This window comes from Chrysemys picta, chromosome 8, assembly GCF_011386835.1.
Source record: "Chrysemys picta bellii isolate R12L10 chromosome 8, ASM1138683v2, whole genome shotgun sequence".
NCBI lineage: Eukaryota > Metazoa > Chordata > Testudines > Emydidae > Chrysemys > Chrysemys picta.
Window position 1 is genome coordinate 104,511,697 of NC_088798.1, and position 18,373 is coordinate 104,530,069.

The 18,373-nt window shown below is 53.4% G+C and overlaps 1 protein-coding gene across 2 annotated transcripts in view; it reads left to right on the plus strand.

The window, feature by feature from the left end:
• Positions 1-18,373, plus strand: part of SYNPO (synaptopodin) — a 44,049-nt gene that overhangs the window by 13,101 nt on the left and 12,575 nt on the right. For both annotated transcript variants that reach the window (XM_005295801.4, XM_065556026.1), the window contains exon 2: positions 13,839-15,919. In XM_005295801.4, the coding sequence (XP_005295858.2) occupies positions 13,839-15,919 (2,081 nt within the window). The remainder of the gene's footprint in view (positions 1-13,838; positions 15,920-18,373) is intronic.

Below are 18,373 nucleotides of genomic sequence, written 5' to 3' on the forward strand. Positions count from 1 at the left end.
CCTTTGAAAACCAGGCTCTTGGGGGGTCTACAGTTGGAATCTCCAAACTCAAGCCACCCAGAATCAGTGGCCGTTTTTCAAAATTCCTCTGTAAGTGACTTGTTCAAGGCCTCAGTTCTGGTGTAAATCAGTGGAGTTGGCTTAGAGGGTCAGAGTTAGACCTTAGGAGTTCCTGGCTCCCAGGCCTGTGCCGAGGCCATTAGAAAACATCTGTCTCTGCCACACTGACCAGAGTGCGTGTATGTACACTTGTTGTGCCCACACATCTTGGTGATGCTGTGTGTCAGCGTGCGAGCGAGACTGGCCTTCGCAGTGCAGCTGGTCTGAGCAGGGACTCACTGGCCAAGAGCAGATTCATCCTCAGAGCTAGAGAGCAAGCCCGAAAGGCCCCCCTGGTCGCTATTAAAAGGCAGTAGCAAGATGGAGAGACTCCGAAATGGCTCCGTTGAGAGCTGTGCTTCTCAGGCAGCCTTGGACACAAAATAACTTGGACGGGTTTGGAGTGGTTCAGCATGAAATTCACAAACATCTGGAGCCGGTGGCTTGTTTCTCAGCAGCTCCAGCATTCCACAGCCATATTCCTCCTTTCTCCCTCAGAAATAAACACCGAGAGGGCGACCCCGCTGAAAATGGAGCCCAGATCGACCCTGGCCCCTCTCCAGCCAGTGTCAGCCTCGCTGGCTCGCGGAGGAAACGCTGCTTCCCTCCTCTGTGCTGTTGCCAAAGCAAAGCCAAGGCAAATGTTTGTTGCATCTTTTTAAAAAAAGAGAAGATTTTGACCTCCAATGTCCCTGCTTTAGACAGATTCATCATTTCCAGGAGAAGAGAACCATATGCTCTTTCTTTCTTTCTTTCTTTCTTTCTTTCTTTCTCCAGTCCATCTCTCTGACATCCCACGAGAGCTTCTCTCCCTCTTTCTGAGCCCACTGTACAGAAGCACATTTAAGAAGCCAGCCCCAGGCAGGAGATACCATGGCTGAATCGATTCCACCTGACTTACACCCCACCCCAGCCTCCCCCTCCCCGCCAGCCCCATAGGAACAAACAGGCCGATCCTAGTCTGGTGCTGTCTGTTTGAGTCAGGGATGCATCCCTGATCCCGGTGCTGATGGATAGGGAGCGCCGTGTATGGGGCAGTGAAGCTACCACGAAAAGAGCTGGCTCAGTCCTTTGTGGGACTGGGGGGAAGGAATTTGCATCCTGTCAAACAGAAGTAGTCAAGCTGGAGAGATGGGTGGGGGGCAGCCGGGGCACAGCTGCAAAATGCATGATGGAGCTTGTCAGCATGGAAGTTTTGCTAAAGCCCCACAAAGCTCCCTACCTTTGGAGTTCACAGCTCCCCATAAATCTGCCTCCCGCTGCGAGAGGGAGAGAGAGAGGCCGTGCTTTCATGTGCTAAAATAACACGGCGAGGGCTTTCGTTCCTCCTCCTTTGTAGCTGCCAGAGAGGGGCCAAATGATTCAACCCTTCCCTTGGCAGGGAGAGCGTTTCCGAAGGAACAGAATCAGACACATCCACTAATTAAGTAATAGCGGAAGGTGGGTGGTTGTGAGTTGTCTGGCAGCCAGCTTGCTTTGGGTTTTGCCCAGTGCAGATTCTGAAAAACCACAAGGGTTTAAAGAAATATCCAGAATAAAGAGGATATGAGGAATGTTGCCTGGGTGCTTGTGGAGACAGGGACCCTGCTTAGGAGATGAATGTACAATGCTTGTATATGCAGTCCACAGAGGGACCCCTTGCTAAAGGCCTGGGAAGCTTTGGTTCTACACTTCGTGGAGAGGAGTGTTGTCAAAAGGGGGAATTCCCCCTGGATTTATAGTGTAGGGAATCGGAGAGGCCTGATATGAAAGGGAAAGCGGGAGTGCATTTCTCCCCCTGTCCGTATAGTAAGATGTGTACGGTAAAGGAGTGCTGTGTGAGGTGTGGGGGTGTGCTTTGGACACAGGTTTGTGTGGTGTGGGGCGGGGGGTGCAGGAGGATGTGCATTGCGGGAGTTTGCAGGACGTGAGTGTGTGTGGCGTGGGGAGGATGCACGTTGGAGAGGGGAGTGAGTTTGTGTGCACGTGTTTATTCTGAGTTTCCATTTGCCACAGGAAGCAGATTGTCGTCTCTGTATAATAGAGAGTCTAAAGCAGTGGTTCTCGAACTTTTGTACTGGTGACCCTTTTCACACAGCAAGTCTCTGAGTGCGACCCCCCCACCTTATAAATTAAAAACACGTTTTTATATATTTAACACCATTATAAATGCTGGAGGCAAAGCGGGGTTTAGGGTGGAGGCTGACAGCTCGCGACCCCCCCCGTAATGACCTCACGCCCCCCTGAGGGGTCCCGACCCCCAGTTTGAGAATCCCTGGTCTAAAGGGAAGAGAGGCTGTGCGTTCTCGCTCGTATCAGAGCTAGTTGGAAAATTTCAACTGAAGCAAAATTTTACCGTCAACCACAATTTTCCAAAAATGTTCCTCAATTTCTTCCTGCTTTTCGGCTGGCTCTGGTGTGCACAGACGGGCGTGCCCCGAGCCTCGTTCTCAGCCAGGGACCTCATGCTGTAACATCCGGATCCCTCACTCGGAGGCCATACTTGCACAAAGGCAGACAAGTGTCATTCCAGGGGCCCAAGTGCTGATCTGAAGGTCCACATGCAGGATGTGAACCTATGTCCTCCACTTAGAAAACCAGCCTACGGGATGTCCCATGGACCATATGTAGATCTGGATTGAGATTGAGTCTCCTTATTTGTGAAGTGCAGAGCATGTTTAGGGCCATGTTGAGAGTGGATCCCGTTCATCCTAGGTGTAACTCCATTGGAATCAGTGGAATTGCTCCAGGGATGAAGTTGGCCCATTGCGACCGGGCTAAGGAGAAGACGACCTCACCTCTGTGGAAGAAGTGAGAGGGTCGTGGTAGCCCCTCACCCAGGGGCAGCGTTAGCTAGCGGAGGTAATGAATCCTGGCTCATGTCTGCCAACACCAGGCCATATTCTGTTTACTCAGAGGCAAGGCCAGAGGAGAGCAGCCACCCAGCGCTGAGTGTGGGATGGACAGAGGGAAATTTTGGATTTCTCTGACACTTCCCCTCAGTCTCTCCCATTGCTAAAGACTGAAAGGGTTTCTGTTATGTACACTGGGCACGGCGCTGCCCTGGGCAGGCTAGAGGGCAGACACAGCTCCTCGAGTTTCCCCGTCATTGTTCTGTTGAGAGAAAGCGAAGAGGGCGAGATTTCATCCCCCCGTGCATCTAGATCTCAGGGCATCACCAGAGCCGAGGCCACCCACATGGAGAGAGCCTTGCTGGCCACTTGGTGCTGGCTCCGTGCAGCTCCGTGACTGCATGGCCCTTGCACTCAGAAAGCGTCGTGGTGGGGGAACCCTGCCCAGCTCCCCGCAGACTCCATCCGCAGCAACTGGCACCGCTTTGCAGGTGCGACCAGGGAGGGTCCATGCTGCCAGGATTGGCTGGGGCAATCACCCTGAATTGCCTCCCACTCCGAGGTGTTGGATCCCCTTGATAGCATCCTGCAGGGAGGACACGTCCCGTTCATCGCCTTCCCTGGCCCTGCTCCTGCTCCCCCTCCCCCTGCCATGGGTTCCTGCTATGAAGAATAATCGGGAAGGAATAGCAGGGGGATTGTGTCAGAGTTGGTGGGACAGTAGGGGAGAGGGAGAGAGAGGAGGCTGTGTGTGTGTGTGTGTGTGTGTGTGTGTGTGTGCGTGCACGCAGTGGGTGCGTCCCCAAACAAATGTGCACTATATTCTAGAGCATTGGCTCATTCAGACAGCTGCTGTACACATAAAAGCACGTGTGTGCAGACACCCATATGAGAGTGCACACACGTGCACCCCTGATTGCTTTTAGATGCATGCTGTCCGTTAGCAGCTATAGAGGGTCCTCTATGTCTCGATGCCCATGCAGTGAATCTTCCCCTAGTGATTTCCTGTTTGCCATGACGTGAGGAGGGCTCTGGGGACGATCCTCCTGCCAGAGCCAGACAGTTTTTGCTAAGGTGTGACTGACACCGGAGATGAACAAGCGGAAGTGCAAACAGACACACACACACACTCCAGCCTTGGGGGTGTCACCTCTACCTTTGGTTTGGTTTGCGTTGCTATGGGGGCGGAGGGGTGAGAGTCCACCCTTCCTCCTGCTGCATTATACCTCCCCATCTCTCCCACGTCACTGCTGGGCCAAAGTCACTGCTGGAGTAAACCTGAGACACCCCTCTGGGGGGTGCTGAAGAAACACTCCCAGCAATAATACGAAGGACTGGGTGGAGCCCTGTCAACCTCGCAGGAGCCGCGCGGGTCTGGTGGATGGGACTGCCCCAGCCCCAGCCTCTCTACAGCGCCAGGGTGCATTGCTGAGGACAGGTCTCTGCTGCAGTAGGCATCTGCCAGCATAGCCCTCGTGCTGGTCTGGCCTTCTCTGCTGGCTCCGGCCTTGGGTTGACCACTCAGCTGCAGATTCAGGCGGACCTGCTCCCTGCTGTCTCCATGCCAACGGCCGCCCGCCCACATGAAGAGTATCGTGGTTGTGCCCCACACCACCTGCTCAGTCACCAATCAGGGGTCTCCTTCCCTTTGGGCTCTGACTGATTCTCAGGTACCATGCGGTGCAGGCTCCCTGGGGCCATGCTCCGGCTGCGCCCTGGATCTGTTCCCCTGCCCAGAGCTCTCAGCCCGCTGTGTCCCTTTGGCTTCCCAAGCGACCTTGCTGCAGGATTCCCGCTCAGCTCCTGTTTGCTCATCCCCCTCCCATTGGAGGCTTCTGGGGCAGGGCTGGCTTTCACAGCATTGCTGTTGGTTTGTGGAGTGGGAATTCACACGTCCCCCATGGGGCTTCACTCCTCCCTGTGTTAAATGCTTTCTCCCGGCCAGAGGCTTCCTGTGCTTGGGCAGGGGAGACCCAGGCGTGGGGTCATGCCCAGGGACCACCTTGGAGGACCCCATGGCGTTTTGCAAAGAGGAGCACACTCATTCACCCCTGACTCGGCCCAGCTACGGACTGCCACCTCCGGCCCCACCCAGCTGCACAGACTGCGAGATGAGAACTGGGAGAATTCTACGCTCATGGAATCGCTGACCTCACAGGAACGGTTTACAATGGCTTTGGAAAGCAGCCACGCAGGGAGTCAGACAGACATCCTGAGGCAGGGAGTTCCCCCGACAGCGCCCTGCCCTGTCCTGAATGTGGTGTTGGAGAACAAGGACGAGTTGGCAGAACTAATTTGCCTTAATGGGACATAAGCCAAAGATGGATGACTAAAGGCTTTACACTGTGTGTTGGTGATAAGGCCTAGAAGTGCGTTCACCGGCAGGCTGGTCAGCAGTAACAGACCCCGGGATCAGGGCCCCCCAGCGCTGGGTGCTGTACACGCAGAGAGGAGGCGTATCTGATTCCTTACTCATGGAATAGTACCTTGTGCCTCGAGGAGTCCCACTGATTTCCATCTCCTGGGCTGCTCATGGAGCCCTGAATGAAGACAAGATGCAGCAGGGGTTATAACAGCAAACAGGACGGACCAAGGCAGGAGGGCTGAGCACTAGGAGTGTGTGTTAACCGAGGCAGAGCCCAGCTCACTGCCGTCGTTTCGAGGCTTTGTTTATTTCAGAGACGGTCTATAAATAATACAGGAATAAGCTCAATCTCTCGCGCGTGCCGCTCCCAGCGGGGAGGTGTCAGCCGTTCCCGTGCCCCTAGCTCGGCTTCGCTGTGCCGGGGCTGCTGAGCTCAGCAGGGGGTTGAACAACTCCTGCTAGGAAACGAGGCCTGGGCCGGCCTGTCTGCGTCTCCACAAGCCAGCTCACGCTGCGGCGAGGGGCAGGTTTGTGTGGGGTGAAAAGGAAGTTCCCAGCTCAGACCAGCGTTCCCCGCTGGAGCTCTCTGTCTTCTTACCTTGAGCTCGCTGAAAGGGTTGGATCAGTAATGCAGCCCTTCCTTCGCTGGTAGGCTTAGGCTCTGAACCACGGCTTAAAATAGCCTGGAAGGGTCCCAACCAGCACAGACGGCAAGAAAATGAAAAACACATGAAACGACTGGGAGTTAACTTCAGACATGAGCAGAGAAGCTGGACTCAGTGTCAGGAACAGCCCAGAGCATCCTTGCCGGCCACACACACACACACACACACACACACACACACACTCTCTCTCTCTCTCTCTCTCTCTCTCGCCCCCCCCTCCCTTACACTCCTCCTACTGCAGGCACAGACAGATACCCACATGGGACTCCCTTACACTCCTACACACACACACACACACACACACACACACACACACACACACACACACACACACACACACATCCTCCCTCCCTTATACTTCTCCTACATGCACACATGCATGCACACAGAACTCCCTCACACTCCTACACACTCCCTCACTTACACTCCTACGGCACACACACATACAGGCATGGAACTCCCTTACACGCCTACACATACTCTCTCTGTCTTTCCCTCCCTTACACTCCTCCTACATGCACACACGGAACTCCCTTACACTCTTGCACACACACGCATACACACACACACACACACACACACATTCTCTATAGGTCAAAATCTGTTCAGCTATGATAGGTTTCAGAGTGGGCTGTAGTCCACGAAAGCTTATGCTCTAATAAATTTGTTAGTCTCTAAGGTGCCACAAGTACTCCTGTTCTTCTTTCAGCTATGATAGTAAGTTGCTGCTGATTTATGGCTAGATTGTCCCCAGGCCCGCTCAGCGGCACCGTGAATGAAAGGGGAGCGAGGGTTCCCCTTACTCTCGGCTGGCCCAAGGAACAGCTGCTTCCCGTGTGGCTCCGGCTGCAGAGGGGAGAGCAGGGCTGCTCACCTAACACTCTCCAATTTGGGCACGTGGGCAGAGAGAGGGCAGGGGGTGGGAGAAGCCTTGACTCTCTCTTTCCACCTCCACCCCCCGTTTGCTGGTCTCCATAGCTAGCGGGGTGCCCAGTGCGGGGGTAGGGTGTCGCTGAAAGGGGTGAAGTAACACAGGGGAGGGTTGTGTCTCTCCTGGGGGGCGCAGCCACACACCACCTCTTCCTCAGGGCTGAGCCAGAAGGCTCAGTCTAGCCCCTATGACACAGGCTCTCACTTAGCCAGGGGGCACAGATTGGAAGAGGAGAGCCAATGGAAATCCCCTCATTTTCCCCCGCCCCCATGCGGAGCCCCCTGCATCACCAGCTTTTACACTCATTTTCAAACCCCTCCCTTTAGTTATAATGGGGCAACACGGCCACCTGCCTGGGGGCTATGGCAGGCTGGGGACGTGGCTTAGGGCTGATAACCAAGCACGGGCAATAGACTTCCAAGCACATGCCCAGAGTAGCCCAGCGGAGTGACTTAAGTAGCAGAGCACGGGCTTTGGCACTGACAGTTGCCCATTATGGGTTATGTGCACCCCCTAAAGCATGGCAGACCCCTGTCCCTTGGGGCTGCTGGTCTCTAGTTGCAAAGGATGAGAGAGAAGGAGATTTTTAGCCCTTTGCATGTGAGATTTCTGAGCTGCCCCAAAGTACCAGCCCTGCCCTGAGCTTTAAACATGTAGCATCGACTTAAGCACGTGCCTAAGTGCTTTCCTGAATTGGGGGCGCTGGGTTGGTAGCGGCATGCAATGCATGCGCCCACTCCCTCCTTTAGCCAGCGCTGCTGGGCGGTTACCATGGATTCCTCAGAATAACCTCTGAGGAGAGATCAGAGCACGTCCTGTGGCTTTTGGGAGTTGTGGAGCTTTGGTTCAAGGTCGCGTTTGTCAGCCTTCATCTGCCTCAGATCAAACAGAGATGCCTATGGGACTCCCGGCAGGGACTGGCTCGTGGCTCTGTCCTGGCACGCTTATGGTGAACCCCTCTGCTTCGTGTGACACACTGTCGCGCCTGAAATCACTCCAATGTGATCGGAAACGCTCCTTTCCCTGCTGGAGGCAGACGCTGAGGGCTGGGAATAAACCACCAGTCCATGGGCAGAGCTCAGCAAGGCGGGTACGGCGTCTCCGGTGAGTGGTAGTTAGATGCCTCCCCAAACAGGGATCTTGCAACGCTGAGTGAGTGCTGGCTGCTCTTATAATATCTAGGGAGACTGGAGACTTGGGAGCCAGTGGGTGGGGATACACCTGCCTTTCACCTTTGGAGATCTCAGCTGCAATCCTGAGCTAGGCCACAAAGCAGAATTGGCTAGCCCCTCATTCACGGCGCTCCCGGCACAGCACAGAATCCCAGTCCAGCCCTGCTATTATTATTGTTGAATGTTTGTATTGTGGTAGCTCGAGACCCCACTGTGCCAGGGGCTGTACAAACATATAGGAGAAGATGGCCCTAGCCCCGAAGAGCTTGCTGCCCATTCGGCATGGTGGCCCAGGACTGGAATTGCAGGTGGTGTTGTACTGTTGGTAGGATTACCACATGTTGGCAGAGCTTGGGGGCGGGGCAGGGCTAGCAGGAGAGGCAGGTGGTCAGGAGTGAGGTGCACTGGCAGAGGGACCGACCAAGGAGAGGTGAACAGGTGCGAACAGCACCGACAAAGCCAACAGCCATTGAATGTGCAACGTCACTCCAGCCGCTCTTGTCCTTTGTGCTGCCCCAGCTCTGCCATTAGCTCCCTGGGTGCGTCCGGGAGATGCATGAGATCAAGGGAGGGGAGAGAGAGAGAGTCTCCTTGTGCTCTCAGTAGTGTTGACCCATGCCAGGTCCCACAGCTTGTAGGGAATTCCCCTCCCGTCCCCTCAGCTGGAGCTTGGTGGCCACCCGTGGTTGCAAGGGGGCTAATAAAAGGGTGACACATTGGCGGGGACCCAGCCTCGGTCTGCAGGACTTACTTCCCTCTGGGATGTTACAGTAATGATCTGTAATTTCCCGAGAATACAGGAATGGCCAGGCTGGAGCAGACCCATGGTATGATGACCTCCAGCAGTGGGCAGTGATGGGAGGAAGACAATTGTTAGGGTTGGGAAGATTCCTGCACCCTGCAGGCGATTGGCTTCTTACCCGCGGAAACGGGAGACGTGCTTGCCCTGCTCACCCTGGCATGCCGTCTGATCGATTCTCCTCTGCTCCAGCCTGCCCCACCCAAATAGGCCCATTCCTGCCACTCCTTCAGCATCCCTCGCCGGGCGATGAGGGAGTGGTGTCTTTTCTGGGACCAGCACCCCTCTGCTGCTGAATTTCTCAGATTGATGTGGGTAGGGAGGCAGAGTGGAACCTGTGACCGTTCCCTGTGCTGGAAGCCTCGGATACCAAGCAAAAAAAACAAACCCAGCTGTTGGGATGGCCCATCCCTTAGTCATCTGGATTGGAGTTTGTGGCTGCTGGTACCTCTCCAGCTGGCTACCCCATCTGATGGGGAGAGGGAGCGGGAGCAGAACCAGCGCAGGGGAGTGGAGCCCGGCTGTCAGCGGGCATTAGCTACATGTTTCATCTAGACAGGCACTGCCTCTCAGATACCCACTGACCCTGGTTTCCAGGCAGGGGGTGGTTACCAGGCAAGCTGATATCAGAGACGGGTTCTCAGCTCCTCCTCCTGCTGCTGTCTGGGAGTTGTCTCCTGCAGGGAGATAGGAGGGTTCCAAGTTCACCGGGCCAGGCCCACAAGGGGGAGCAGGGTGCCATGGCATGCCCTAGCAAGACAGGAACTTGTGCCCACATGCGTGTAAGCGCTGGTCACATTGGGGGCGGGCACCGTTCCCTCGCATGGCTGAGATGGGCCCAAACCAGCCCCAAGATCAAACGCCCTCAAGCTTCGGAGAAGGGCAGCTCCCGCTCTGAACATCATGGGCTGGGCCCGTCTGTCTTTTTCAAACCCCAGGGTGGTGGTAGGTGCCTTCGGAAGCAGCCACATCCCTTCCTGGCCCTCCGCCCCATTCCTCCTTCCACCCCCTTCCCTCCATCAGTCTCTTTTTTCCTCCATCTTTCATTCTCCCTCTGTTTACATTCCGCTGTCTCTCCTCTTGCCATCCACCCGGCCCATTCCGGGATCCCTCTGCGCTAGACACCCCTGACGCTGCTGCCCCGACACCTCGGATTCCCCCCTGTAAGGAGGGAGGCTCCGAAAGCAGGAGGAGGAGCCAGTGGCTACACAAAGGTTGACTCAGCTCTGAGCCGTTGGGATCCGTGCTGGGATCGGAACAGTAAGAGACGCTGCCGTGGTCATGTGATTGCATACAGTTGCAGCAGTTCCTAGCATGGTTTCCCTGACAAGGATGGTGGTCGGTAGCATATTTTGGCTGAAGAAATTCCCTCTCCATGGGAACTGTGCTAGGACCTTGGTATAGCCCTAATTGTGGCTAGCGTGATTTTGATCCCAGTGTGGGATGGGACTCTGAGTTGGGAATAGTCTTTGGCCAGCCAGACGCTCTGCAGCATCCAGCCCCGCTATCCAGAGTAGGAATGTCGTCCATTCGGCTATAAACTTTTTATGACTGGGCTTTGTTTCTGATGTTTCCTCTAATCAGCTGGGTTAAATCGTGGGAGATTCAGAACACTCCTTCCTAGGAAATTGCTCACCCAGAGAAAATGCATTCCATGTCATTCCACATCCTTTTGGACTTCGCTAACCGCTTTTGTTCTGACCCATATCCAGCCTTTTGTCCAACATTTGAAGAGCCCAGAGGCCCATGAATGGATTTTCGGTGGGTTAAGAGTCACGCAATTGGCATGTCTTCAGCACTTCCATGGAATGCTAAGTGGGTGCTATTCTAGGAAGCCGGTGGGTTAATTAGATTGAACCACTGCTTGAGGCCAAAACATATACAGCTTTCCTGTCGGATGCTGCCATCTTGTGTTGCCTTGAAACCAAACCAAACATTGCAGCGACAGGGTTCGTCAGCCGCCCTAGGGGTTACCCACGGGTGATGCTGTGACATTTCCAGCTAAAGGCAGGGTTTATTTTCCTAACTTTATACCTGCTGCATGCATTGTGGTTAGCCGACGCTTGGACAGTCTAAAGAGCGAGGGGAGTTTGTGAGATAGTTCAGAGCCGGCCAACTTCCTGCTCTGAGCATGTTTGTGCAGGGAGGTTGAAACCAAATGAACTGCAACCTGAAACCTTTTGAAGTCTTTCAATAAATTCCTTTCCAATACAGTCACTGCAACCAGAAAGCAAAGCTCGACAAACACACTAGAAAGAAGACAGGGACCCAACCTCCCAGTGGTTGTCTTTGTTGTTTGTTTTTCAAAATCGCTGTTATGTTGCAAGGAGCGAAGGAATTGGGACTTTTCTGTCTTCTCCAAGGCAATGCATGGTCTTAGAAGGCAGTGAGATGTGCTCTCCCGAGTAGGTTCACGTGAACAAGAGCTCGCTTCTTTCTACATACAGGCGTGGAAAGTCACGGGAGCTGCCGGACTGCTGCAGCCAGGGGTAGACTTACCATAACGCGATCAGAAGGCTTCCGTTCCAATTCCTGTCTGCTTGTTTTGATTACATTAAACCCACTCACTACGGACGTCTGGTATAGATCTAGTTCCCTGACTGTCAGCTCCACTGCAATGTATAACCAATGCAGTTCCCCACCCCCCATCTCTCAGATGCTAGCCCCCAGCGACGCATTGGCACGGGGTCGAGAGCAGGGATGGGTGAAACGGTGCCCGGTGCCTGAACTGAAGTTTTCCAGGGTTGGCAAAACTTTGGAGAATCTTTTATAAACTGACTCCCCACCCAACTCAGGCGCTTCCTGCTTTTAGCCGGGGCCAGAAGTGGAATTGTCGTAACAGCCCGAGAGCGGCTGTTCTTGCAGAATCCAGTGGAACCGGGGAATGCTGGAAAGCATCCAAGAAATCCGGCCCAGGTTAAACTGCCAGTCCCGTCTCTAAGCCAGTGGGGTGCCAAGAAGCATCCAGGCTTTTTGTGCTGCCCTGGACCAAACCTCTAGAGCTTCTCCTGCATGTTAATCTCGGGGGACGGAGGCTCGCATTGATTTCTCATCTCTAGAGTATGGGTAGAGCAGTCACCCAGTACAGGCTGCCTCCTGTTGCGGTGTTGAGGCAAAGTCCTAGTTTAAGCGAGCGGAGGCTGTGATGCTGAGGAACGAAGTCACACACAGCAAGAAAGGACTCCAGGTTTGAAAGGGCTGCACAGCGATGGTGAACCTCTCAGGGCTGCAGACAGCTGGGTGCCATCTTGGGATCTCTCAACTCAATGGAAGTTGAGGGTGCTCAGGCCTGTGACCTAAGACATTCCAGGGCTTGTTCCTCTCTCTGAGTGTGCCCCTCTCTGTGAAAGGAAGGGCCCTACGGACCCTCCTGATGCTGGAGCAGCCACCTGCCCCTTGGTTCAGATCCTGGAAGATGCTGCATAGCTCAGACCAGTGGTGAAGTGGGGGCTGCCATGGGGAAATCTCCTGTCCCTGCCACTTCCCCTGTGGTGGAGAAGACAAGCCGCCCCAGCCCTGGCCCCACACTCTGTCTCCCCACAGAGCCTGCTGCACTGGACTGTTGGCTATCAGTCTAATCTCTATCCCTGAACGTTACTGCAAATCCACGTAATCTCACAGCACAGCCTTGCCTTGCAACGATGGCTCCGACCCGCGTTCTGTTCAAAATCCCGTTTCTCATCAGTGTTCTGAAACCTTGTCTTTGAGGGGGTTGCAGGGCAATGGGAGGCATCATGCCAGTAGGTTCCATTATACTAGGTGGATCACAGGCTGGCAGGGGTTGGATGCACCTCACCCTATTGGGTGCACCCCCTGCTCTGCAGCTACCCTGCTTGCAAATGTAGGAGCATCATGGACAGGATCTAGACAGAGTCCTATCCCATGCTCCCCAGCTGGAAATACAGTCATCGCAAGATGGGGAGAGAAGGAGGATCTCTGATGCTCCGGAAGAGTCTCAATATCCACCCCTCCCCAAGAGATGCTTCTTGAGTTGCAGTGCAAGGGATTTAACTTTCCGTGCTATAATGGAAAGTCTTGCAACACCCCCCTTTCAGTCCCCTATCCCACGGCTATCCAAGGATGCAATCTGCAGCTGTCAGTCACTTAGGGTGACCAGATGTCCCGATTTTATAGGGACAGTCCCGATTTTTGGGTCTTTTTCTTATATAGGCTCTTATTACCCCCCACCCCCGTCCCGATTTTTCACACTTGCTATCTGGTCACCCTACAGTCACCCGAGGGGCCACCTAGATCTCCCTTTTTTTGGAAGACTAATTCTCCTAAATTCCATCATCTTCCAGGATTGGCACCACAGCCCTTTATAATATAATAATAATATATGGAGATATCCTTTCTCCTAGAACTGGAAGGGACCCTGAAAGGTCATTGAGTCCAGCCCCCTGCCTTCACTAGCAGGACCAAGTACTGATTTTTGCCCCAGATCCCTAAGTGGCCCCCTCAAGGATTGAACTCACAACCCTGGGGTTAGCAGGCTAATGCTCAAACCACTGAGCTATCCCTCCCCCCCATTTGTTTATTGGCCCTGCAGCGTGATCCCCATTATACTCCACACCTACCTACAGAGGAGCATGTTTGGTCAACCTCCCCCTGCCACCCTCTTGTTCCTAAACTACGAGGCAGGGGGGATTTTGTCACTGATTTGCTCAAAGCCTCTTGCTGTGATGTGTGTTGAGTTCTTGCCGGCCGCACCGCTGCTTTAGTGTTTTGTTGGCAGCTGCACTGGGCTTTCGCGCACTCATTGTTAGAGACTCACAGCAGTAGGGAAAGCGATTCAAATGCAGGATTCGTCCTGTCCAACGTGAGCAGAGAGGAGGGGTGTGTGTGTGTGTGTGTGTGTGTGTGTGTGTGTGTGTGTAAGTATAAGTAAATAAGCAGAGATAAATGGAGTTTTGCATTCTTCAGGCTCCTTGATCCCTCCTTGTTCATACTGTCCTCTCTTTGGTTTCTCCTTCCAGATCTTTCCAGGAGTGCCAGTCTCTCCGAGAAGGAGCTGAAAGAGGCTAAAGCCAGGAGCCAGAAGATCGCAGCCCAGCTAACGAACCCACCCAGCTCAAACTCCAAAGGTGTGCTGCTCTTCAACAAGCGCAAGCAGAGGGTGAATGAGTTCACTTTGGCAAGCACCAGAAAACGTGGCGAGGAAGCAGCTACAAGAGGCAGCCCGAGAGCTCTTCAGCAGAGCATCCCAAACCATGGGAAACTGCTGCATTTGAGACAGACTTTAGAAGGCAGCAAAGAACTGAAAGAATTACTCTGCGCGGAAGACCCTGGACTGCAGATCCTTAAAGGCAACATGGAAGAATATGAGGAAACCACCTGCCTAGAGAAAACACAGTCCCCGCCAAAGAATGAAGTCAAAAGTGAGGAGGAGATGCTTCTCCAAACAATCCCAGTGCCATCCCTCAAGGAGTCTCCTAGTGGAGACATAGAGCAGGTCCCTCTAACTGTCTACTTAAAGGAGAACATAAAGGTGGCATCAACCAACGGAGTGCACGAACCTAGCGTCAATGAGCATGGATATGCACCGGTGATTGACAGCGAGAACAACACGCCAGTTCTCATCAAGGAGCAGACGGCCCCAGTTATTGACAAGGAGCAGAATGGAGACGTTCTCAACAAAGAGCAGAATGTGACCGTGATTGACAAAGAGATGGCTGTTCCGGTTACCGACAAAGAGACGGCTGTTCCGGTTACCGACAAAGAGACGGTTGTTTCGGTTACCAGCAAAGAGTGCAATGGGGGGCCCAATAAACAATATTACGAAGTTCACCTCACTTTGGCTAAACCCATGCCGGTGAAGAACAGAACAGCAAGACCATTTGGGACTCAATCATCAGCTACAACAAGCCAACCAACGGAGAAAAGTCCTGGGGTAGAACTTCCTCCACCCCCCACCTATGCAGAGACCTTGTTCAGTCCCCCTCCAGTATCTAGGGTCAGGTCGCCTCCTGCGTATTCAGCCTTGTATCCTAGTGCGGAACAGAAGCCTCTCATTCTGCAAGGGCCTCACCATGGAGAAAGCAGATCAACGCCCTTGCATAAAACAGGAATACTAGAGGAGTCCGTGGCCCGGAGAACAACTAAAAAATCCATGTTCACCTTTGTTGAAAAGCCAAAGGTGGCTCCAAACCCAGATCTTTTGAACTTAGTGCAGAATGCAGATGTAAGGAGGAAGCAGAAGGAGCAAGGAGAACCAGTCCAAGAGGAAGAACCATTTGCCCTTGGGGCAGAAGCTTCCAACTTCCTGCATCAGAATGCACTGAAAGGTGGGCTTCACCTGGATTCTGCAGACAATGCCCCAGAGTGGTCTTCATGCCTGAAGTCCCCAAGCATACAGCCTAAGCCTCAAATGAAACCCAGTCAAAACCTAACCGAAGCCAAAGGAAAAGGAGCTGAACTGTTTGCCAGAAGGCAGTCAAGGATGGAGAAGTATGTCATCGAGTCCCCGGCACACCCTGGCTTGGCCAGGTCACCTTCTCCCACCATGTCTCTGCCTCCATCCTGGAAGTATGCTTCCAATATTCATGTAACACCCATGGTCTTCAAACACCCGCCCAAGAGTCCAGCCAGGTCATCAAAAACTCCCCCAGCATCTTTGTACAACAGCAACGTCACGGAGAGTGAGATTTCCCGACAGGAGCTGGAAATCTCAAAGCAGCAGCCGTACCAGCTCCAGTCATCTTTGTTCATCCTGTCCCCAGCTAAAGAACCGGTGAGGTCTTTGCCAAGAGGGGCACCACCGCCACAACCCGCGTTTCCTGACTCTCATTCTTACACGAGACATACCTCGTGCCCAACGTCTCCCTTGACACCTTCCCCTGTTTTTCATTCTCCTGCTCTGTCAAGTTCAAGCAGGCCAACATATGCTCCTCTTTCTCCATCCTCTGGGACTGTGCTTATTGCCCAAGACATCAGAACAAGTGCCCCACCGGAAGCTCCCTTTGCATCCCCTTCCAGAGTTTTGTCACCAAGAGCCAAAGGAGTCTTCCAAGCTCCGAGACCGTCTTATTCCACCAGGAATGCAGGGATTGAACCCCAGGTGTGGAAACCTTCTTTTTACTTCAAGTAATGGGGTTAAAATGCGTGTTTTAGGGGTTCCTCAACTGGCCACGATCATATCTAACTGGTGATTGATGTGCAGAAAACCAAACAAACCCAAATTAACCAGCCAATAGCTTGGAGGTTTTGAATGCAAAGAACGTGCCCTTCTGTAGCCAGCCCTCCTCTGCCAGCTGTTGACTCAGTATGGTCCTGAGGATGTTGAACTGAGCGAGAGCAGCAGAGGCTGGGCTGTATCGGATGCAGGGCCTGGCCGGGGGAGCAGGAGTGCCGTGTAGCCTAAAGCCTACAGAGAGAGCTAGCTGCTTGTTGAGCCAGCCCAGCCGCGTCTGTGTAATGAGAGCTGGACAGTTTTGCAGACTGGGTTCTGGAGGGAGAGAGAAGCAGCGTATGCATGTAGTGCAACCTCTGAGTTTAATAAGAGCCCAAGTGTGCAGACCTTAGAAGATCATTACTAGAACCTTCACTGAAACAGCCGGAACTCTGGTGCCTTTTCTTTTCTCTTGTCTGGCAACGCTATGGAGCATCAACCCTTCTTCTCGCCTTCTGAATTTCCACCTCCGCTTTGCAAAGCCTTTTGCGTGTCCTCTCTGCAACTTCACGGGCCATTCAGCTGCGGCCTCTCCTCTCCACTGACTCTGTCATGCGCACCTTACCAAAGGGCTTCCCAGAAGGGGGCGGTGGCATTTCCATCCAGCGTCTGTTTCTGTCTCCTGTCTTCTGTTCCTTATGTTTCTCCTGTTTTCTTCTGTTCTTTGCCTTAGTTTAACAGCATCACTCGAGGTCCCCCCAGAGCACAGGGAGAGCCACTGCAGCACTGGGATGACAGGAGAACCTTGCTAGTCTCCGCCTGGCCTTTAGCTCCCTTCCCAGCAAAGAATTAGCGTCAGATATTGGGTGTACGAGAAAGGGGGCTTCACCCACTTCATACTCCCTTGGGACTCTGCAGGGTCAATGCACTAGGGGCAGAGGAGGGGGGGCATTGGTCCTGGTGCCCCTCTGCACTAGCCAGCTGGGGTGTGTAGGGGAGTGCGCAGTGCTTTCTTGTTAAAGATGGCACAGCAGCTGGGAGAGGCCTGCCCCAGGGATAGCTTAGTGCCACGTAGCACGTCCCAGCTGATGCTGCAGGGTGGGTTTTTTATATGCTATTAAAGCTTTGGGCCAGATGGTCCTCTCGGGTGTCAGGGGAAGTCAGCGGAGTTGGGAGCAGAACCTAGCCCCTGCAGGACAGACACTCGTGCACTAGTCACACTGACCTGCACTCCTCAAATCAGCAAACCAAGTGCATTTTGGGCTGCGTTACCCCTCTGTTCTGGAATAGCTTGTGCGTTCACACACCGGGTCTTGTATTCATCCTCAGCGGGTCTCCCAGGCATCAGTGCAGCTTAACGAGACTCCAGGAACAGAGTTCAAATGGGTGTCACTGGCTTTCCTCAGCTGGCCAAGAGCGTGGTTAACTAGGGAGCGAAACCTGACATTGCAATGGATTTGCTTAAGCCAAAATGTTCCAACCAAAGTGGATTTGTAGGCACCTCAATCCCTATGGAGGCATCTAAATCAAGGTGGTCTGATTTGCAGAGGTGCTGAGCCCCCACAGGTCCCACTGCAGTCAATGGGAGATGGCGAGGCTGAGTAGAAGTGGTCAGAAAATGGAAGGGGGATTTGGGGAAAATTTCAGGGAAAGTTGGAAAAAAACAGTTTTCCTCTACGTTTTCTGCTGAAAGAAGACACTGATGGGGAAGAATTTCATTGAATCGAAACCCCGATTTTCCACTGAAAACCAGTTTGGCCAGCGAATTTCTGACCAGCCCGAGTTCTGAAAATCAGGTCTCTTTTATTCCTTAGATTTAGTTGCCTAAATATCAGGTTTAATGTAGGGATTCGGGTTTGCAAATGTCCGAAGCACTCTCCGCTCACATTGGAATGTAACGCTCTGCAGTTTGCAGGATACCGCTTCATATACTAGAATGCAAGAGAAAAAGCCCTTTCGCGGACACCTAGTCTGCAAGAGGTTTATTCCCACACACAGTGGGACAGGACCTTTACAGCCAGGCACAGCAGGACAGGCTGCTACAGGGGAAAGCAGGCTACCTGCAACATAACCTTCAGGGATAAGGAAACAGACAGCTCCGTCGAACGGTGCCAGGAATTGTTCTGTTAAAAAGCAGCTGGAGGAAAGGTCTCCAGTTAAACCGACACCTAGCACTTTATAGTGTGTCTGTGGCATGCACCGCAATTTACAGCCCGGTTCTGTTAGGCGATTTGCTAGTAAAATGAATCATGCAAAATTCCCACAGCTAGGGCACTATTTATGCTGGTACCCCCAATGCTACAGTCTAATCTGCCTGGTCTCTCTGTGATCCCACTAGCCTGGCTGACACCTTGTTTTGCCAGGCCAGGGTGGAAGGAGTGACAAGCTCCAGTCAGCATTCCC